Source organism: Eptesicus fuscus, chromosome 2, assembly GCF_027574615.1.
Source record: "Eptesicus fuscus isolate TK198812 chromosome 2, DD_ASM_mEF_20220401, whole genome shotgun sequence".
Lineage (NCBI taxonomy): Eukaryota > Metazoa > Chordata > Mammalia > Chiroptera > Vespertilionidae > Eptesicus > Eptesicus fuscus.
This window is the reverse complement of record NC_072474.1, coordinates 105,351,079-105,374,824: the sequence shown is the minus strand read 5'-3', so window position 1 is coordinate 105,374,824 and position 23,746 is coordinate 105,351,079. Positions and strand designations below refer to the sequence as shown.

The window sequence follows — 23,746 nt, the reverse complement described above, 5'->3', positions numbered from 1 at the left end:
AGAATGATTTTTTCATGCAAGTCAGGAGATTAAAAATCAAGATTTTTTGGCTCCTATATTGGTCTGGCCACAAAAGTACAAACTCTAGCTGTTGATGTCTAGTAAATGCAGTCATGCTGAGAATATTTTTTGTTAGAGTCTGAGTGGAGCAACAGTAATTAGTTACATTCATTACACTGATTTACAAAACCACCTATAACTTACTGTGAAAGTGCCTAGGTGGTTGGATCTATATGGAGAAATTTGGAAACTGACAAAATAAATTTGTCTGTTATATAATTTCAATCAAGATTTTAAATAAGTACACATTATGTGAGCAATTTGAAAATCATTTGCATATATATATATATATATATATATATATATATATATGGCCTGGCTATGTCATATGAGTTCCCAGATAGGCAATCATAGTTACCTCCATAAGTATACTATAAATATCTCAATGTCCAAATGAAGCCTTCCTGAGAGCATCTTTTATGGATAAAAATAAAAGAGTTACCGAGGAAATATTAAAAACTGGTAATTATCTCTTGATTTCCCAGAGAAATTCCCTATAGAATTCATTCCCCTTAATGTTGGCAGTAGCTGAAGCAGTAGATCTCAACCTCTAGCTTACACATTCAAAGCAGCTAATTGTGTCTTTAGAAAACAGATTCCTGGACACCATTCACTCATTAACTCTGAGTGGGGACCCAGAGTCTGTATTTTAAACAAGTTCCTTTGAGAATTCTGATGCAGATGCAGGTGGCACCTGGACAGAAGGCTGTTTACCTGGCTTTGTTCACTCTTCAAACCAGCCATTGCCTGATGTGCAGTTTGTTACTGAACAGGTGATGTTTTCTTTTTAACCATTGCTGAAGGTTTCAATGACTTGAGATTTTGGAAAATCAACTTAAGGATTAGTTAAGAAGAACTGAACTTGGAATATAGCACAAAGTATTTTCCATTTATTCAATAGTTAATATAAGCAAACAAGTACAGAACCAATTTTTAGAAAGTGTTGCTAATATCTAATCATTCCTCATTTGAGGACTAAGGAAACATATCCAGATAAGGTAAGGGGTAATGGTTTTGTCCTATTACTGCATAATTCATCTCCTTTTAAAGTCTTACTTTAATGAATCTGCTGATTCTCATCGTTTCCACAGGTGTTGATGTTGATCCTGCCACTTGGTAATTTAAAAATAACTTTAGACTATCATGTTCATTCATTAATGTCTTTACCAATTATGCATCTATAACTTCGATTTTTCATGTTTTTCTTAGCTAGTGCACAGATCTGTGTAGAATTAAAAATGTTCTCCTCCAACTTGGTTTGACATGTCCAGTTGTGACAGCATGGGGACAAATATAATCTTTATTATGACCACGTGAAGATGACAGAGAGAGCCCTGTTTTGTCACAGGAAAAGTGGGTTGCCAAGCTGAGTGATGTCTGAGAAAGTTCCCATGGATGGGCAGAAGGTTTTACTTTTTTTAGTGTGTGTCACATAATCCAGCATCCCAAATGGATGCTATTGAAACATTCCATTCCCTCCTCTGTGGTTTTCATGAGCTTAATGTTACTATGTTGGTTCTATTGTGACAGAGATAGAGGTGAATAAAAATCTACTTGAAGTTGCAGATTGGGGTCGAAAAGACATTTTAAGTATTTTGGAAAAGTTTGGGGTTTTACAGATTAGACCTTTTAGGTGAGGGTATACCATCATATAGGATAGGTCTTTCATGCCAAGACATGTAGAGAGACAGTTGAAAATGTTTCTCAATCACTTCTTCCAGTGATAACTTTCTTAGGAAAATGAACAGGTGTCAAGTTCTTTACATATAGGAACCATTTATTTTTTATTTTTTTAATTTCTTTATTGATTAAGGTATCACATATCCTCACAACAGCCTTATTTAATATGTTCCATTAGTATAATGTTTGTTTTCTAGACAATTAAAATGATACTGCAAATGGTTTAACAAGTTCTAGTTATCACAGGATAAAGAAGGCAATTTTAGCATTTTAATGAGCTAGTTATTCATAACAGGAAGGAGCGAAAGAGAGGCCAGACATTACAAGCATGGTCATTTGGGAAGCTTCACCAGGAAGCTGCAATTTCACACTCCCCAGGGAACCACCAGCCCCTTCCCTGCAGGTCCTGGGGGAAGTGGGAGATGGATGCGTACCCAGGAAAGTCTGGGTGATGTAGGGAAGTTGCCTGTTAGTCTAACCTGGAAACAAAAAATAATTGGCTAGGGGTAGAGAGCCACTGCAAGCATGCTCAAATCCTGAAGGCTGAATGGGTTATGCTCCTAGTTTTCATCCTGAGACAAAGGAATTCTCTCTCTCTAGCTCCTCTCTTGTTCCTCTTGGTTTTGCTCCTGCTTCCTCACATTTGCCCTAGTTCCTGGAAGCAGCATGGCTCACAGCCATTTGGACTCCACATGCACTGGACTGATGGACTACAGCTGGAAACACAAGCTAAACTAGGCTGCTGCAAATATGGAACGGAAACAGGGCAAGGTCTTTATGCCTAGCTCTACTAAGGACACAGCTGGACTTCTTCCATGGTGGGACAGAGGGTTAGGGGACTATGGAAACTCAGGGATTTAATCCGACGCAAATAAATGCCATTCGTTCTCCTGTGTGAGTCTCAGAAAATTCATTTTCTTGTGACATCGCAAAAAGCCCAATTCCACCAGCAACTCGTGGGGACATGGAGAGCTCCCCACAAGTATCAGAAGGATTCCAGAAGTTCAGGATCTCCCAGTCCAGTCTGAGGCTGTGACAGTTATGTTATTGGTCTGGACCTTGACTGATACACTCATGAAGAGTTTCCTGAATTGGGAGCTCACCAGAAGCAGACCACATGGTGTATACAGAGGGGAAACAGGTAGAAAAAGAAAATAATAAAAAATAAAGAAAGGGTATAAGAAAGGTACCAATAAATTATATCCCCCAATAAGATACATTGAAATCCCATCCCCAATACCTGTGAACATGATCTTATTTAGAAATGCAAAAGGATCTTTTCCAATGTAATCAAGTTGAGGTCATACTCAATTAGATGCCCATTCTAGCAGCAAAGGAGGCAGCAAATGTAGTTTCTAGATAAATGGCCACGGACCTAGCTAAACTCATAGTTTCTGCCCTAGATAAGTGGCTCCATTGGTTGAAGTGTCATCCCATATACCAAAAGGTTGCGGGTTTGATTCCCAGTCAGGGCATGTATGGGAGGTCACCTATTGATGTTTCTCTCTCACATAGATGTTTCTCTAACCCACTCTCTCTCTCCCTTCCTCTCTCTCTAAAAATCAATAGAAAGATATTCTTGGATAAGGATTTTAAAAAATAGTAAAATGCAAATAAACTCATAGGTTCTTCTACTAAAAGGAGAAATAAGAAGATGGATACCAAAGGACAATTAGCAATCTCTAATTAGCAATCACCAATCTCTAATTAGCTTCTTTCAGTGCTAATTAGCTTCTTTCAGTGCTATTCTCTTCCCAGGTAGGTAAGAGTTGAGAAAATAGGCAAATATTTACTAAATATTTACCGAATAATTCCACAAGTCTTGTTTTCAGGGCTTACTGGTACATTATGTAGGCAAATCCTACACTAACAATTTATTCATTCCAAATATTTACAAATGTTGAAGTTTCTTGTTTATTGAACTGCGATTTGCATGAGCACAACCTCATGATCATCCAGGGAAAAATAAGGCCCAGATGCCTCGGAGTAATAGCTCTACCCACATACCCCTCTTCTTCCTGGATACTTGCATTCATTAGCTTTTGCTAAGGAAGAAATCATCCTCACACTTAACAGCTTATGATTATTTTTCACGATTCCTGGGTTTGCTGGGGAGTGCCTCAGTGCTGTGCTGGCACAGCTGGGGCTGGGTAGTGTAGGGTGGCTTCATTCATTTACCTAGTGGTTGGCAGGCTAGTTGGTATGGCAGAGGCCCCAGCTGGGACAGCTTGTGCCTGGTCCCCAGGATCTCTCCTCCTCCATATGCTAGCCCATGCTTCTCTCCATGGTGGTCTAGGGTTCCAAAGAGAAGCAACATCAAGTAGCTTTTAAACCTCTGCTTCTGCCATTTTGCTAATTTCTCGTTGACTAAAGCGAGTCACATCGGTAAGCTTAAATTTAAGAGGTAGAGAAATAACTCCACCTCTTGATGAAAAAGACTTTGAAACATCATTATTTTTGCAATCTACCACTGTTTATTCTCTAGCCAAAATCACTTTAAATTTTCCCAAAAAGAAAATTATATAAATCCACATCCTTGGGCCCTGCAAAGCCTCCATCAATTACGGCATTAGGCTCGAAGCCCAGGATCTGGAGACCTGCTTCAAGAGCAGATGCAGATGAGGCTGCCTGGGTGCCAATGACCAAGACCAGGTGTTCTGGATCCAGAGACCTGATGAGCTCAAGAGAAGTTATTGACATCCACCAAAGAACGTGCATTAGTGAGAGCAGGACAGGATGCCCACTATGGACACTCGCATTCAACAAGAAACAATCAGGAGGCAAATAGCCACTGGTGTATAGCAACTCTGAAGTCCAGCCCAGCGTACATTGTCAGGGAGCAGTAAACAGTGCTTTCTTGGGGCCCAGTTCTCTTCTCCCTGGCAGTGGTTACTCTCTGTTCCTCCTTCTGAACTGTCTTCTCCCTCTGAAATAGTCTTACCTTTCCATTAGAAATGTTCCATGTTCACAGATGATCCCATTTCTCAGGCTTCTTCCTGAGAAAGTGAAAATCCCATAGGCCTTTTTTCATTTTCAACCCCCTGTCCTTTTTAGCCCAAGCTGGCTGTACTTTTCCTAGCACAGTTTTCTTTAAAATTCTGTGCACATCCTATGAGAATTACTTGAATTCACTCCATCCCCTAAAAACCACATCCGTCCACAATTCTTCCGGAGAGGCTGCTGTATATTGGGCCACCTGTGAAATGATTGAGTGATTAAACAGTGCTCTGTCTGACTGGGGTAAATTTGCTTCCTGTTCTGATTTTTATTGTTCCTGGATGATTGTGTCCACACTAGTGGCAATAGTGTAAGAGGTGGGCTTTATTATTATGGTCACTTCTTTAAGAAATTTATATTAGGTTTAAGGTGTCGAGAATGGGTATGGCAGTAAGTACAGAATCTGGTACACTTATTAGCCTTTATTTTGGTTTGTATTTGCTTTGTATCTGTAGCAATATGAGCTCCTTTAACTGAAGTTTCTCCTTGCTTCATCCAAAACTCTGTAGTCTTTTATATTTTCACTTATTATGTGTCTAATATTTTCAAAATCTGTGGAAATTGAATTTCTATACTAAAGATGAAAAGAACCTAAATCTTTATCTGGCTTTCTTTGATTTCTCGAAATGACTGAATAATTCCAAATTAATGTTCCCTCAGGGTCTCTAGATAATTTCAAATTAGACAAATTGGTGCAGAAAAATAAGGGTTTCTAAAAGCCATGTAAACAAGAATTAATGGTTCCTCAAAATATAATCAAGTTCAGCCTTTAAAAATGATGAAAATCAATGACATTATTATAAGGCATATGAACAATGGAAAAAATGTTCTTCCAAATTCGTAAGAGGTTAACAAAATTGCACAGATCCTCAATAAGGATGCTTCCTCAGTCCAACTAACTAATGGTGCTTAATTATGTGGTTTTTGTCTTGTTAACTTAGAAAAACAATTAATAGCAACTGACACCTCCATTTCTACCTTAAGATCTGTAGTTATCACAATTAGCTCCTCTAATTAACTGAAGAGTTGATAAAATGTTCATTTTATGAATAGGAAATACATTTTGAGCAAACAGTTTTGATATACCTTGGTTATCAAAACTGGAGCAAATTAAGAAACCACATTATAAGTTGTCTTAAAATATAATGGAATAGGGAACTTCACATTCAGCTATTCTAGAGTATCTGAATCAGACTTGTCCACCCATCATAAAGAATGAGAAAAATGGACAAAATATGTGAAACAACTGTTTTTGGACATTAGTGTACATGCAGCAAAGAACTGTGATCCCTAGGAGAGGAGAAACAAACATAGACAATACAATACCACAGCTTTCTGCCTGGAGGCTCTTACTGACCATGCTGAGAGAGAGAGAGAGAGAGAGAGAGAGAGAGAGAGAGAGAGAGAGAATGCATGCAGGGCATAGGCATGTCACTGAGTCCATAAAGGGAATACTGAAATTCAGGGATGCTCAGATGGTTGGAATTTGCAGGAAAGAATCAGAGATGAGGAAGTTTTACAAAGAAAGAGCTTCCGAAATATGCACTGGGATCTACTCCAGACTATACTGAATACTAAGTTGTGCACACGTAGGGTGAAGAATAGAGAAATTATAAGAGCTCACATAGGACTGACAGATGTTTGAGATTTAACCAGCCAGTGAGGAGAGGCTGTGTTGCCACCTAGAGTAGAGACCTGAGAAGTATTATTGCTAAGTAGTAGGGTAATCTAGCCTTATAACAAAAGCTACATGAGACAAGACCTCAAAAACAAGCCTATAACATATCAAGCAAATCCCCAAGTAACTTTATCGTCTCCCAGATAAAACATCAAAGCTCCTTAAGAAAGACAACAAACACTAACAACATAAGAATCACAATGCCCAATCTTCAATTAAAATTAATAGACTGAGAAGCTGAAAAATGTGATCCATTTACTAGGCGGGAAAAAAAAATCAGTCAATAGGAAAGAACACTAAAAATGACTTACATGTCAAAATTATCAGACCGGAACTTAAAAAGAGCTATTATAAATGTGATCAATATTTTTTAAAGAAAAATATACACATAATAGAAAATTTAAAGAAGAACCAAAATATGTTTTGGAAATGAAAAAATAAATATCTAAAATGAAAAATTCACTCGATGGTCTTCATAGAGATAAGACTTTGTAGAAGATAAGATTAGTAATCTTAAAAATATAGCAATATAAATTACCCAAACTGAAGAACAGAGAGAAAAACAGACCAAAAATGAACAGAACTTCAGTGATTTGGAGCAGTATCAGGCTGTCTGACTTATGTGAAAAGAAGAGAAAAATATTAAAAAAAATACAGCTGCAAATTTTATAATTTTAATAAAAACAATAAACTCACAGATCCAAGAAATATATACAGAAAGAAAACCACACCAAACAAAATGTCATAATGAAATTGCTAAAAACCAATAATAAAGAGAAATTTCTTAAAAATAATCAGAATAAAATAAAACTTTTTATAATAAAATTATCAATTCATTAACAGACATAAGAGTCCTAAGTTTTTATGTTTGCAATTACAGTTTCAGATACAGGAAGAAAAAAACTGATAGAACAGAACGAAGTAGACAGATTCAAAATTATGGTTGGAAATTTTAATACTCTTCTCTCAGCGCAAGTATTAGAACAAGTAGACATAAATTAGTAAGAGTAACATCTTCGAGAAAAGCATCAACCTAATTTGTCTAATTTACACTTATAGAACATTCAATCCAACAATAGCATAATGCACACTTTTTTAAAAAAAATCATCACCTGAAGATATTTTTTCCATTGATTTTTTTAGAGAGAGTGAAGGGGAAGGGAGAAGGTGGGGAAGAGAGAGTGAAACATGAATGTGAGAGAGACACATCTATTGGTTGCCTCTTGTTTGCATTGTGACTGGGGCTGGGGATTGAGTCTGCAACCGAGGTAGGTACCCTTGAATTAAACCCCTGTCCCTTCGGTCTGAGGGCCAATGCTTTAACCACTGAACAAACTGGCCAGGGGTCATAATGCACATTCTTTATACATGCTCATAAAAGATACAACAAGATAGATTATATGCTGGGCACAAGACATACAAAGTAGATCCACTGATGACAAAGGAATTAAATTAGGAATCAATAACAAAGATATATGGAAAATCTAACACACTTCTAATCAAGACATGGTCAAAGAAAAATTAGAAAATATATTTAAGTGACTGAAAATGAAACAAAATGGGGATGCAGCCAAAGCAGGATTTAGAAGAAAATTTATAGCTCTAAATTAGAAGGTCTAATGAACAAAGTTTCCACTATAAGAATAGAAGGGAAGCCTGGCTGGTGTTGCTCAGTGGTTGAGTATCTACCTACGAACTATGAGGTCACAGTTTAATTCCAAGTCAGGGCACATGCCTGGGTCGAGGGCTTGGTCCCAGGTGGGGATGTGCAGGAGGCAGCCAATCAATATCTCTCTCTCCCTCTTCCTTCCTGTCTGAAATAAAAAAAAATATATATTTTAAAAAAAGAATAGAAAGGAATAGCTTCAACCTGATAAAGGACACCTACAAATATCTTATACAGTACCTAACTCATATTTAATGGTGGAAGACTAATGCTTTTCTCTAAGATTGAAAATGAAGCAAGAAAAAAGAAATGAAACACAGAAATTAGAATTAAAACTGTCTTTAATTGCAGGCAACATGACCACATGCAGAGAAAATCCTAAGGAATCTACAAAAAAAGTTACCACAATTAAGTAAATTTAAAAGTCTATTGTCTTTCTATATACATATTTTCTATATATAAACAATTAGACTTTTTCCTTCTTTTCCTGTTGATCTTGTTTTGCTTTGTTTCACTGCCAATTGTCAACTATTCATTTATTATCCAGCCTCCTCATATACTTACTATTCAAAACAAAATCTTCCATTAATCATAGCTCAGGAAGAGCCTCAAATTACCTGTAGCAGATTGCAAGAATGGCCACTAACTCTTCCCATCCTATATGCACACTCCCTTGAAATACGACTTTGAAGCTCTTCTCATTAAGTGCTGGAGTCTATTCTCTTTCCCTTGAATTTGGGTGTGGCCATGTGACTTACTTCAGCAGACCCATTTAACAGATTAGTAAATGTGTCAGAAACAAAGTCTTCAAAAGTGCATGTGCATTAGAGTTTACTTTCTCTTCATGCTCTTTGAAACTCTGTGTCCACTATATGAAGAATCCAGATCTAGTCTATTGATGGAAGAGCACATGGGGCTAAGAGGTCATCCCAACTGGGGTCCTCCTGTACCATCCAGCCACAACCAAACTGCCAGTGGACCACAGAGATAAGCCAACTTGTCTCAGACCAAAAGGAATGTCCACCCAACCCAGATTGTGAGAAACAATGCTTGTGTTATGCTACTGAATTTTGGAGTGGTTTATTACATAGTAGTAGCTAACTGATACACATTATTACTGTTCTCATTTCAGTGGCAAAAGCAAATAAGGTGCCCATAATTCACTTCAACTTCCAGTATACACAGCAAGTTTTGGAAGGGAGACCGTATGAATAGTAATGATGTATGCATCAGGTTAGGTTTTAAAAGATGCATCATCTTTGTTCTTTAGGAATATATGTATATATATTTAGAAGTGAAAATCACATGATGTCTAATTTTGATATAAATTCGGCAATGTAGCAGGATACAAAATTAATACCCAGAAATCTATGGCCTTTAAATACACCAATAATGAGCTCACAGAAAGAGAAACGAAAAAAAAACAATCCCATTTACCATTGCACCAAAAAATTAAGATACCTAGGAATAAACTTAACTAAGGACAAAAAAGACCTGTACTCGGAAAACTACAAGACATTGAAAAAAGATAGAGGAAAACATAAACAAATGGAAGATCATACCATGTTCATGTATTGGTAGAATCAACATCATTAAAATGTCCATACTACTCAAAGCAATCTACAGATTCAATGCAATTCCCATTAAAATAACAACGGCATATTTCAAAGATCTAAAACAAATTCTCCAAAAATTCATCTTGAATAAAAAAAGGCCCCAAATAGCCATAGCAATCCTGAGAAAGAAGAACAAAGTTGAAAGGATCACAATATCAGATATCAAGCTATATTACCAAGCCACAGTTCTCACAACTGCCTGGTACTGGCACAAGAACAGACATATAGACCAATGGAACAGAATAGAGAACCCAGAAATCGATCCAAGCCATTATGCTCAATTAATATTTGACAAAGGAGATAAGAGCATACAGTGGAGTCAAGACAATCTCTTCAATAAATGGTACTGGGAAATTTGGTCAGATACATGCAAAAAAAAAAAAAAGGAAACTAAATCACCAACTTATACCATACACAAAAACAAACTCAAAATGGCTGAAGGACTTAAATGTAAGATGGGAAACCATAAAAATCCTACAAGACTCCACAGGCAGCAAAATAGCAGACATATGTCATAGCAATATCTTTATAGACACAGCTCCTACTGCAATGGAGCCTAAGGAGAAAATAAACAAATGAGACTACATCAAAATAAAAAGCTTCTGCACAGCAAAAGAAACGATCAACAAAACAACAAGAAAGCCCACTGCATGGGAGAAATATTTGCCAATGATATTTCCGATAAGGGTTTAATCTCCAAAATTTACAGAGAACTCCTACAACTTAACAAAAGGAAGATAAACGATCCAATCAAAAAATGGGCAAAGGATCTAAATAGATACTTTTCGAAAGAGGACATACAGAAGGCCCAGAGACATGAAAACATGCTCAAAGCCACTAATCATCCGAGAGATGCAAATCAAAACAACAATGAGATACCATCTCACACCTGTCAGAATGGCCATCATCAACAAATGACAAGTGCTGGTGAGGATGTGGAGAAAAAGGAACCCTCCTGCACTGCTGGTGGGAATGCAGACTGGTGCAGCCATTGTGGAAGACAGTATAGAGTTTCCTCAAAAAGTTAAAAATGGAACTCCCATTTGATCCAGTGATCCCACTTCTAGGACTATATCCCAAGAAATCAGAAACACCAATCAGAAAGGATATATGCACCCCTATGTTCATAGCAGCACAATTTACAATAGCTAAGATTTGGAAACAGCCTAAGTGCCCATCAGCAGATGAGTGGATTAAAAAACTGTGGTATGTCAACACAATGGAATACTATGCCGCTATAAAAAAGAAGGAACTGTTACCATTTGCAACAGCATGGATGGAACTATAGAGCATTATGCTAAGCGAAAAAAGCCAGTTGGAGAAAGATAAATATCACATGATCTCACTCATATGTGGGATATAATGATCAACATAATTTGATGAACAAGAATAGATCCAGAAACAAATGGTAGGGGAGGAGGGTGGTTAGAGAGCAACCAAAGGACTTGTATGCATGCATATTAGCATAACCAATGGACACAGACACTGGGGCAGTGGGGGCTTGCCCGGGTGGGAATGGCTGGGGGGAGGGGGGAGAAGGGTCAACTGGGGGAAAAGGAGACATACGTAAAACTTTAGACAATAATAAAAAAAGAATAGATGAAGCATGCCATAATGTTGATAATTATTGAATATGGTGTATGGATAGAGGGTGTATTCATCTGCTAAGGCTGCCATAACAAAACACCAGAGTGGGTGGCTTAAATAAAATATAATTATTTTCTCACAATTCTGAAGGCCAGAAGTCTGAGATCAGGTGCCAGCATGGTAGATTTCTGGTGCGAGCTCTCTTCCTGGCCTGCAGATGGCTGCTTGCTGACTGTGTCCTTACAGGGCCTTCCCTGGGGTGTGCCTGTAGAGAAAGATTTCTCTCTTCCTCCCAAACAATCTTAAGGCATTAAGATTCCATCCTTAGGAACTCATATAACCTGAATCACCTCTGACAAGCTCTAATCCCAAATACACAGTGACATTGGGGATCATGGCTTCACATATGAATTCAGGGTGGGGGAACAACCCAATTCAGACCATGAGATGGGGAATTCATACTATAATTTCTCAAATTTTACACTTGAAAATGATCATAAAATTTAAATGATGCAACTGTATTTTGTCCCTATTGTCTGTTTATACTTTATTCAGTGAGAGACAAAAGTACTCCCAAGAAGAAAATTCTGGAAGGCTCTATGGCCCCTTTACACCATTAAAAATTCTTAATTAGAAGTTCCAGTTCAAGATCGTAAAGCTGTAAACTTGCTTTAATGTCCAATCTTCTACTCTCTTCCCAGAACAACTATGCTTCAAAGCCTGAAATAGGAAAGTGGTGATGGTCAGCTCTCCATTTCTGCATATTGTTCCCCTCATGTATCTGAAGGACAAGTTCTATCCAAATGGACAAGTTGGAGAAAAAAACAAGAAACATTTTCCTTGAATTGGAACTGTCATATGTTGGTCTTGAGCTATCTGGGTCCTACTCTGCTATGTCTACTTTGCTTGACATAGATGGATGCTCATCCTTAACAACAGGAAGTCTATGGCAAACCTCTAGACCAGTGGTTCTCAACCTTTCTAATGCCGCGACCTTTTAATACAGTTCCTCATGTTGTGGTGACCCCCAACCATAAAATTATTTTCGTTGCTACTTCATAACTGTAATTTTGCTACTGTTAATGAATCATAATGTAAATATCTGTGTTTTCCGATGGTCTTAGGCGACCTGCTAGCAGTTCTCAACCTGTGGGTCGCGACCCACAGATTGAGAACCGCTGCTGTAGAGCCTAATAAGACCATTGGAAAACACAGATATTTACATTACGATTCATTAACAGTAGCAAAATTACAGTTATGAAGTAGCAACGAAAATAATTTTATGGTTGGGGGTCACCACAACATGAGGAACTGTATTAAAGGGTCGCGGCATTAGAAAGGTTGAGAACCACTGCTCTAGACTCTTCCTGATGAGACCTCCTTGCTCCCACAGAGGCCACTGTTGAATGGGCTTCACAAAAAACTCTTGCCAGCCCTCTTCTGTGAGATCCTTATCTGGTCCCTAGAAAATACTCATCCATCCTTCTTCCCACATTCTGTGATGTAGGTCAACCTACATCACAGCAACAGATCTGAGCTCTGTCACCAAAGCAACAGCCTATATATTAGTTAATTACAACAAAGAACCATACACTTACTGTTTTATAGTAATAGAGGTCAGAAGTCCAAAATCTTTCAGTGGGTTAAAATTAAGTTTTTGCTAGGGCTGTGTTGCTTCGGAAGGCTCTGAAGAAATAGGAACAGCTGTCCTTGCCTTTTCCTAGAGGGAGATTCTGCCCATGGCTCCGACCTCTGCTTCCACCACCACATCTCTGATTCGGACCCTCCTGCTTCCCTTTCAAAAAGATCCTTGTGATTTCACTGGGCCCACCTGTTTACCCACGATAACCTCATCTCAAGATCCTTAACGTAATCACATTTGCAAAGTCCTATTTGCCAAGTGAGGTAACCTATTCACGGGTTCCAGGGATTATGAAGCAGTCATCTTTGGAGGACCATTGTTTTATCTATTACATCCTGTCTTTTCCTACATTTCTTGAGGCTAAGGGTGAATTGGACCCCCAGTCTCCTTAGGAGCATCCCTGCCACCATGATGGAGGAAAAGGAAGTGAATTCCACTCCTTTCCCATGGATGGCAACAGCTCCTCCTAAGGTCCCTCTTCTCCAGGCTCCTTCACAAGTCTATCTGACCTCTTCTTTGACCCTGAGCATGTCAGGTGGACATAGGGTTGTGGAACAGGTTCCTCTATGTTTATTTTATAAAATTGGCATCAGATGCTTTCATTCTGTTTGGTATCCTAATATTCATAGAATTGGCACCTTAGTTGAAATTGAGGCAGGGGAGTTCCATTCTAACACCCTGTCTATAACTATTTCCTTAAAGTATAAATATGAAATTATAAATAGATCTTCATGAATTATTAACTTAAGCATGTCTTCTATTTTGTGACAGAAAAAAAGTATTTGATGAGTCAAAAAGAACTTCACTACAAATATAAATGGATAGTATTCAACGGAATATGAAAATATTTTAAGAATATTTTTGCCTCTGAAAAGCTTTTCAGTCAGTTATGGTATACTGCTGCTTCTTGAATAACTACCACTCAACCAATCTTCTGTTCATATCAAAAAGAGTAATTTTGGCTGAAGAGCAAAACCTCACCTGCAAAATATTAAATATGGCATGTGATTTTGGCATACTATTTACTGCCCCCCAAAATGTCCTTTTCTTTTAAAACTCTCTCTCTAGTAGTGCGATGGTTAAAATCACTTATAAAACCAACAAAATAATGGTGCCAAAATTGTATTTACATTATCAGATATTTTCCCTCAAATCATGAGAATGAATTAGAATGTTTATCCAAAAATGGAACAATAGCATTTACTTGTCAGAGCTGAACTATTTCTTCCATCAAAACAGAGATGTCTAATCTCTGAGAACATGGGGGGAAAAAAATGAGATGAAGGCTCTACTGACATATTTATTTGAACTCTTGGTATGTAACTAATAGAAAACAGCAGCTTTCACCAAAAATAAAAATAAAATAAATAAAAAAGAAGTGTGTGATTGGGGGAGATTCAATGATAGGATATATGTCATAGAATTCACAGGTAGAAAGTGTAAGAAGACTTCAGAAATTTCTAAACCCAGGCACTCAAAAGCATTTAGCACTGTTTCTTGTCTCCACTCCCTCTGGTTTTCTACATCCTTCTCTCTGGCTGTGGAGTTACATGGCAGAATACATGACAGGCCTAAGGATCCCGAGTCTTTAAATTACCAATCAAGTGACTAAAAGAGACTGCTTAGTTCAAATTCCGAGGGAACATTTTCAGGAAGCGAAATTTATTACTTCCTGTGGAGAAGTAGGAAAAAAAACATATAGGAAGACGTTATTTCCTTATGAGGTATTGACCAATGGGTCAAGAAACAGGTTCAACATTGGAACGATGCATTGCAAAATAACAGAGCAAAATTAAGTAGCAACAAAATAATTATACACTCCACTTCCAATTAGTTTTTCTTCCTCATTAGTAACCATCATCCTGCACATATGCATCGACTCACCAGGGACTCCTGGCCAGGCAGTGGTCCCGGGTATAAGGGGCACATCCATCCATCTGGTCGCCTTGCTTCCCCCACCAAAGAGAATGTCTCTAAAACGAACACCTGATGAAAGCCTTAACTAGAACTACCAGTTTTCTGATTTCAAAGCACGGTTTATTCCTAATGCAGTAACCTAATGAAAAGAACCTTTCTACTCCAATGGGTGATCCTGTGGTGTCTGTGAGAATTACTCTGGGAAGATAAGCAGTAAATCAGATTTTGAGGTTTATCAAGGTAAGCTTGACTCTTAGCATTTCTTGAATGTAAATTTTTGAATCTGATCCGATTTAAAACTGCAGACTGTTGGCAATAACACATCTACATGCAATGCACTATACATGATGTATTATAGAATCTTACATTTGAAACCCATATGATTTTATTAACCAATGTCACCCCAATAAATAAATTTAAAAAAGCCAACAGATCTAAGCTGTCCAATCTTTTCAGGCATACCAGAGGGATGGGATGCACAAAGGAGTCAGGGCAGACCCCATCCACCTTTCCGGAGAGTTCCAGGAATGGACAGCAGTGAGACGGGACTGCAGATGGACAAGGACGGTCCTGCACTGATGATCAATGTTAACGTTTGGATGAGACCTGCTTTTATCTTTGCAATGGAATTTAAAAATCAGTACATTACCATGAACCTAAGGAACTTCCTCTCTTTAAGAACAAAATAATAATCAACTTAACAGCAGCATTAAAGAATCCAGAATAAGTGAATGGGAACCTTGTATGGTAGCTCTGCATTTACATTCAAAAATCACATGCTGAGAAAAGGGAATAAAAAGATTGAATAAGAAACTTAAACCTGAACATAAACCATGGAAAAGCCACAATAGTGGTAATAATATTAATAGGATCCAATTAATATGACAAAAGTAATGAAATTTAGAAAGACCTTTTAAGAAACATTCTGTGAGCTTTTAAAAAACTTGTAGCATTCAAAATAATATTTATAAAACAGCAATCCAAGAGCCCTTGGATTTATATGCCATAATCGGTGGAGCTAATCATGTAAACATCTGATAACCAACCTAAGTATATATATCTCCTTAAACTATCCCAATTCATAAAAAACATCATTAAAAAAAGAATTCGATGCTTCTATCGTAAAATATAAAAACGGAAGATTGACACAATGACCAACACCTATTTATTGTATTAAATACACATCTGAAATGTTAAGTCGTTACTACAGATTTCAAGAAATTACATTTCGGACCAAAATGTCCTGCTCGTAGTCTGACAACTAAAACAATGCTTTTGAGGTTTTCTTCCTTTTCTCTCTCTCTTTTTTTTTTTATTCATAAAAAAGCAACAACCGGGGCATATAAAATAACTAAAATCCAAAACTTTGAAGTTGATTCAAAATTCTTTTGAAGCCCTAAGGTGGCTGTAAACAGTTAGTTTCCACGCGTCCACAGCTCCAAGGAATGTGACTCCCGGCGTGGGGAGGGCTCCCTCTCTGGCCAGCAGGCCCAGCGCGGCTACACGGTGGTTTCGTGCTTCCAAAGCCCGGTCCTCACATTGCCGGCGGGGTCCGCACCCAGCGAGGGCCCCTCCTGCCCGCTGCTTTTGACGGGTCCGTTCTGGGTGGCCAGGTTGAGGCCGTAAGACTTCTGCTGACTCTCAAGTTCAGCTGCGGCCGGCTTCCTGAGTGCCTCTCTCTTACCGCTCCCGGGCGCGGTCTTCTCCCCGGTCCGGCCGCTTTTGGGAAGCGTGCTGGCCGCGTCGCTGCTGTCCTGCTGGGGCGGGTTGTACTGCCGCTCTCGGTAGGCGAGGTAAGCCCTGCGGCTCCTCGAGTGGCCCTCGCCGTTGGCCCCCCGGCTCTTGGGCAGGCCGTTCTGCACGCTGCCCTCCACGCTCGTGGGCACGTCGTAGGCGTACTCTCGGAGGACGGTCAGCCGGCTGGCCCGGTGCCCTTTGCTCCGGTTCTTGTGATGGCGGCCCGGGTGCACGTTGGCTCGAAACTGGACTTCCAAAGGCGCCACGTGCATCTTGATGTCGTTGTCCACGGAGTGCTCCGTCAGGCTGTTGTCCAGCTGCGGCGCGGCGCCGGCAGGGGGCGCGTTGGCCTGGCACTGGGCCGCCGCGGCCTGCAGGTTGGTGAGCTTGCAGCCCTGGGAGGAGTTTTTGAAGCTGGACGCACTCTTGTTGGTGCACGAGGACTCGGCGCTGCTGTTGGTGCACTTGGGGGCCTCCCCGTTCGTGCCGCTGGAGCTGGGGGGCTGCACGTTGACCTGCACCGAGTAGGAGCTGCGGCCCGGGCAGCAGGTCATGATCCACGCGAGCCGCACGTCCTCGCGGTTGACGCAGTGGTGCACCACGAGGAACGCGCTGAGGCTTAAGCACGTGGCCCCGAAAAAGAAGCTGAACACCAAGTCCAAAGGGTAGTACAGGGCGACCGCCAAGGCCCCGAACATCCACAGGGCCACGTAGAGGAGCAGGGTGAGGCCGGCGCCCAGCAGCTGCGCCTGGAACGTGTGCTCGTTTTCCAGCGCCGACGTGGAGGTCAGAGACAGGGACATGGAGTCCTGCTGGGCCACCTCGCCGTTCTCGTTGGCCGCCAACCTCTGCTGCTCCTCGGCGGGCTCCTTCAGCTCGTACTTGCGCTCAGGGTGTCTTTTCAACTGAATAAATATGCTGAGGAAGTACATGCAGTTGACGAAAGCGATGAAGCTGGCAGGCCCGTAGAAGGCTCCCAGGGACGGTTCCCACGCCATCCAGCAACTAGGAGAGAAAAGGGTGAGCCCGCTTAGGTGCTACATTATGTCAGCAAAGCGTTGGCGAAATTGCAATAAACTTTAGTGAAACCACTGGGCCGGGTCAGGTGCACCGAGAGCGCAAACTACTCACTAGGGCGCGCTTGGCCGGCTGCCGTAGTTCTTGATGTTTGCTGCCGCCGTGATCCCACAGACGATGACGGGGATACCGCCCCCGATCAGGTAAAACCTGGGAGGAGGAATCAAATAAGTCACAGGTCATCATCCCGTTAATTAAGGTGGACACATCTCATCACTGCACCAGCCATTCCTTAAATACTGTTATTCCTATTACACAGTAAGCTGAAGGTTAACTTTCAGAGGCTGCTGTGTGAGCAATGTTTTTTAAAAAAAATTTTGTTTTGATTTCCTTTTTACAAAGCACGCGGTCCACCAAGTTTCCCAGTGGAGGAAAGCTGGTCATCTTCTGCCACCTTGTGGACAGACATGGTAACACAGCTACAGCAGGGAGGGTTTTAGTCCATACTTTTTCTTTTAGGGGGAACCGTTGTTTTTTCTTATTGTTGTTTTGTTTTTTAGATTCAGCTGGTGAACTGGAGAGTTAGTCCATTAAAAAATGGACTTGAAGATCTCACTGGGCCATAGTGCAGCCAAAACACAGAATGACAAATTATTTATTTTAAATATATTTTTATTTATTTCAGAGAGGAAGGAAGAGATTAGAAACATTAATGATGAGAGAATCATTGAGAGGCTGCCTCCTGCATGCCCCACACTGGGGATGGAGCCCACAACCGGGCATGTGTCCTGACCATTCTTGCTTCAGCCCCCAGGGAACCCCCTAATGCCCTTGGCGGACTTCTTCATTCTCAGGCATTCCAATTTACACTGAGTGGCCAGATCAGTATGATCTCTGAACACATAATAATCTGGCCATTCAGTGTATATCCTATATAATAAAAGGCTAATATGCAAATTGTCCCCTCGACCAGGAGTTCGACCAGCAGGCAAGCTGGCCAACTGCTCATGTCCCCTCCCCCTGGCTAGGCTGGCCAGACCCATCCATGCACGAATTCATGCACCGGGCCTCTAATATACAGTGTACACACACACACACACACACACACACACACACAGAGTGGCCACATTATTATGCGTTCAGAGATCAAAATAATCTGGCCACTCAGTGTATATTCCAGACTGTAGAGGGCCGCCTGGGAGTCACCTGGGCATTTCCTTAATTATCATCAGCTGAACTCAGGGCTTAGGCTGAGTCACGCCCTGGGAACATGCTTCCCCAATGAGGCTGGACATGTTAATCGGTTCTGACTTCATAGCAGCCCAGGTGTCAGCAGGGGCGGGTCTAGATATGTAAATCCAGTAATGCTGGGGCCTAGTTAAGAATGCAAATAAGCTCCTTTGAGCCTAAGTTTTGGTGTTACTTCCTGGATTTTTGGGATATAAGATAAACCTGCTGGGTGGCTCAGGGTCGTCCTCATGCAGCCTCTCCATCAGAGAGGAAAGATGGCGTCCCACCCAGCCCCAGCTTCATGAATCTATTTCTGCGTCTTGTTTTCTTTATTTCTATTCTCTCTCAATCCCTGGCCGCCTCCACTTAGAACCGGTTCGTTCATCTCTCTTTCCTCGCGGGATGCGGAAAAGGGAGATCCCCGCCATGTTTGGCCCCTGCCGCATCAGGCCCCCGCACCAGACCAATACATGGTCCTTCTAAAAAGCCACCTAGTCAGGCTCTAATCCCTTAGTTTAAAATCCTCAGTGCTGCCCACATGTCACCAGGGCAGCCAGAGGCCTGAAGCTCAGCATCACCCTAAACTCCTGCTCCTCTCCACCATTCACCAGGGCTGCAGCCACAGTGCATTCCTCAAGTCCCTCAGTTCACCACCGAATCCTGTATCTGAAGTGCCACCCCCACCCTCTGCTCTAGTCACTCATGAAGGTTCATGCCAGCGGTCTAACAATTAATAATAATAGCCCCCAGACCCCCACTCATAGCTGCTTGGTTTGCAGTTTCAGAAAATACATCTCCAGGGCAGGTTTTTTGTTGTTACTGTTACTAATCCTCACCTGAGGATATATTTTTCCATTGAGAAAGAGTGGAAGGGAGGGAGGGGGAGAGAAAGAAACATCAATGTGAGAGAGATACATTGATTGGTTACCTCCTGCACACTCCCTGACCAGGGCCCGGGAGCAAACCTGCAACCTAGGTACGTGTCTTTGACTAGGAAACGAACCAGCGACCCTTCGGTTTTCAGGCCAACGCTCTAACCACTGAGAACACCGGCACACGGGCCAGGGCTCCGCAGCCGTTCTTAGCTGTCACCAGTCAGTCCCTCCCATGCCTGTCTCCTCCAAGACTATAAGCTCCTTGAGGCGGGAGGGTTTCTCTCAGTCACATACAAACCCGGCACTTAACAATCTCAGAGACATGGATCAATTTTTACTCATCAAGCAGGATGACCCACTGACAACTTTTTTATGATAATGAGTAATAAGGGCGTAACTCCAACACTATCTTGTCTTTTGCAGAGAATATTAAAACGGATACATACTTGAGCGGAGTAAAATCTGTGACCTGACCCAGGAAAATAAAACCAGCTGCCATTTACCCATTAACTCATTTCTTCTGCACAACAGCTCTCTCTTTGCAATCATCCCCACCTCATAGATGAGCCAGAAAGGCCCGGAGAGGGTGAGAACCTCACAAAAAACTCCCAGCCCCTACCCAAACTCAGGAAGCCCAGCCTCCAAGTCCATTCTTCCACTTTCCAAACTTCACTCAGCAACGTTGTTATGACGATGCTTCATTAAACGTAACGGTTAACGCTGTTCAGTAAACGGAGGTGTTGGTACCTGAGCATCGGTCTGGGCGGCGGAGGCAGTTCATCGGGATCCTGGCATCTTTTCGCTTTCCTAGTGACCTGCTTGTAGATATTGCGAGCTGTCACTCCCACCCACAGCACTGTGGCCAGGGTGGAATAATGAAGGAGAATTCCAACCTAGAAAGGAGATTGAAACACACACATAAACTAAAAGAAAAAAAAAAAATCCCCCATTCAGTCATAAAGCATAGTAGCTGCTAGCAAGATTTATCAAAATGATTGGTGAGTAGCTTCCAAAAATCTGGTTCAAAAACAGTATGAAGGTGAGTTCTAATGGCCGACTCCTTTGCCTGCTAATGAAACTAAGAAAGCCCTCTAACTGCCTATAGGAGAGGATCGGATCTGACAACATTCTAAGACTGGATCGAGGATGCCACAGACCACTCCTGATACCCAAGGTGACCCTTAATGCACCCCGGAATTGGTTACCAGACAACTATAAATCAAAGGCATGCTTGTCAGAGATGCAATGTTATAGAGTTCGGTGTCTGAAGCCCATTTTAAGGAGTAATAGAGAGGGCAAGGTCACTAACTAGAGGGCAAGGTCACAGCACACAAAATAAGCTTTCGAGTAAGAGACCCCAGTTCTAATTCAGAGCTTTTGTGCACAACCCTGGTGGGAGAGCAGTATTGCATATTGCTGGTTAAGAGGATGTGGCTTGGAGTCAAAATGTTTTGCCTGATCCTCCCCTTATCTGTCCTGACACCGTAGCAAGTCACATGACATCTCAAGCATTGTTTTCCTCATTTGTAAACTGAGAATAACATGAAAGTACTGTGAGGTTTCCATTCAATGCAACAGAAAGCATTTAACACACTGCCGGGCACATGAGGAGCAACCAGCAAAAGAAAAGATCTGTATTTGTATTATTATTTATTAGGGATGTGTCTTTAAGAAGATGCTACCTGTCTGAAAGTAACTTCCTTCTGTTGAACAGTGGGGGGATTATCAAAACCATCTCTAGGGTTTTTGTATGGATTGAATGGGCAATTATCTAGAACATAAGTGTTCAATAAAGAGTGGATAACTGGCCCAGCCGATGTGGCTCAGTAACTGAGCACTGACCTAAGAACCAGAAGGTCACAGTTCAAATCCCAGTCAGGGCACATGCCTGGGTTGCAGACCCGCTCCTCAGTAAGGGGAGTGCAGGAGGCAGTGGATCGATGATTCTCTCTCATCATTGATATTTCTCTCTCTCTCTCCCCTCTCCCTTTTTCTCTTATATCAATAAAAAATACATATTTTAAAAAGAGTGGATAAAACATGTAAATTATTACACTGAGTTTCTTCAAGGGAGATAATGCGGGGCATGTTTATCATATGACCTGTGTTTGAACCAACCCTGGTTAAGGATACAATTCTAAATGAAGATTTATATGAGGCTAAGAGAGTTTTAAAATCTATTTTAAGAAAAATAAATGCATGTGTCATTGAAGCATCAAGGACATAATTCAGCTTTCTTATCAGACTAATTACTTACTATCGCTTTGATCATTTCTTCTCATATAACTATTATAGATAAAATCCTATTACTAACAATCTCCAAGGAAAAAAATATTTCATTCCAAAAGGATGGCTCTCCAATCTCAAGAAAATCAACTTGATTGACGTTATCGAACCTAGGTTAATAATAGGAGCATTTAGACAGCTGCCCAAAGTTCCTTTCAATGAGAACCCCTCTGCAGGTGAAACTTGGAGACATGCGAGCTCAGGGATTACTTTGCAGGGCAACAAACTAGGGTTGTCAGTGTCCTTGCGAGGACTGTGTAAGTGCTGAGGGTGGGTCCAGCGTGGCCAGAGGAGAAAAGTCAGATATATTCCTCTTAAGGAGCAAAGTGGCTCCTTGGTGCACGTTGGCTTCACTGACTGCACTGTAAAAGCAACATTTACAGACAGAAGTGGAGTGAAAAGCATAACACGGCACTCTGAGTTATCGGGAGTCCCCCCCAATATTGCAAGTAAAAACAGTGTAAGTGAATTTGGTCCACAGGAACCAACACCTTCAAGACAAATCACTGACACTGACGGAATGACAGGAGCTACTATTGCTGGAGTTTTCTCTGGTGCAGAGGTCGGAAGAATGAGACTGTCAAGTAATAAGGGATGTAAAGTAATAAAGGCTGTAAAAGTAATAAGTTAAAAAACAGAAGTTAAAAAGATCTTCAACCCAGTGGGTGCAAGACGGGAACCTCTTTTTTACTGACGTATAATTGACATACAATATCCTATTTGTTTCAGGTGTACATTCCAGTGATTTGATAATTTATACACATTAGTAAATGATCCCCATGATAAGTCTAGTTACATATTCTTCCGTACAGAGTCATGATAGCATTCACTACCTTCTCTGTACTGTACATTACATCCCCATGGCTTACTTATTTGATACCTGAACGTTTGTACCTCTTCATCCCCTTCACCTATTTTGACTGCCCCCAAACCCCTCCCTCTCTGGTAGACCAGCTTGTTTCCTAAAAATTTCTTAAATTTGTATGGAAGCATAAAAGACCCTGAATAGCCATAGCAATCTTGAGAAAGACGAGCAAACCTGGAGGTATCACTATCCCTGATTTCAAACTATACTACAATGCTAGAGTAATCAAAACAGCATGGTACTGGGATGGAACCCAACATATAGATCCATGGAACTGAACAGAGAGCCCAGGGATAAACCTATGTCTATCTGGTCAATTAATCTAACGGAGGCAAAAATATACAGTCTATTCAACGAATGGTGTTAGAAAAAATGAACAGCTTCATGCAAAAAATTAAGCCTGGCCATTATCTTATACCGCATACAGAACTTCAAAATGGAGTAAAGAACTGAATGCAAGACCTGAACCCACAAACCTTCTAAGAGAAAATATAGGCTGCAAGCAGTTCCATATCGGTCTTAGCAACCAGTCTTCTCAGCCAAGAGCAACAAAAGCAAAACTGCACAAATGAGACTACACCAAACTAAACAGCCTCTGCACAGGAGGCAAACCATCAACAAAACACAAGGCACCTCCTCAACGGGAGAAGATATGTGCAAGTCCTACATTAATCAGGGGTTCATTGCCGAACTATATAAAGAACTCACACAATTTAATATCAAAAAACAACCAACCAACCAATTAAAAAATGGGCAGACGACTTGAACAGACCTTTCCCCAAAGAAGACATGCAGACGGCCAATGGGCACATGACAAGATGCTCCGCATCACTAATCGCCGGGGAAATGGAAATCAAAATCACAGTGAGATAGCATCTCACACCTGTGAAAAA

The 23,746-nt window shown here is 40.9% G+C and overlaps 1 protein-coding gene across 1 annotated transcript in view; it reads right to left on the bottom strand.

Annotated features, from left to right (window-relative positions):
* Positions 1-15,991: 15,991 nt before the first annotated feature.
* ADGRA3 (adhesion G protein-coupled receptor A3) overlaps positions 15,992-23,746 on the bottom strand; it is a 115,010-nt gene continuing 107,255 nt past the window's right edge. Inside the window, exons 17-19 of the mRNA XM_008140346.3 lie at positions 20,450-20,595; positions 17,712-17,807; positions 15,992-17,585 (exon numbers count right to left, since the gene is read on the bottom strand). Of these exons, the coding sequence (XP_008138568.3) occupies positions 16,343-17,585; positions 17,712-17,807; positions 20,450-20,595 (1,485 nt within the window). The 3' untranslated portion in view covers positions 15,992-16,342. The remainder of the gene's footprint in view (positions 17,586-17,711; positions 17,808-20,449; positions 20,596-23,746) is intronic.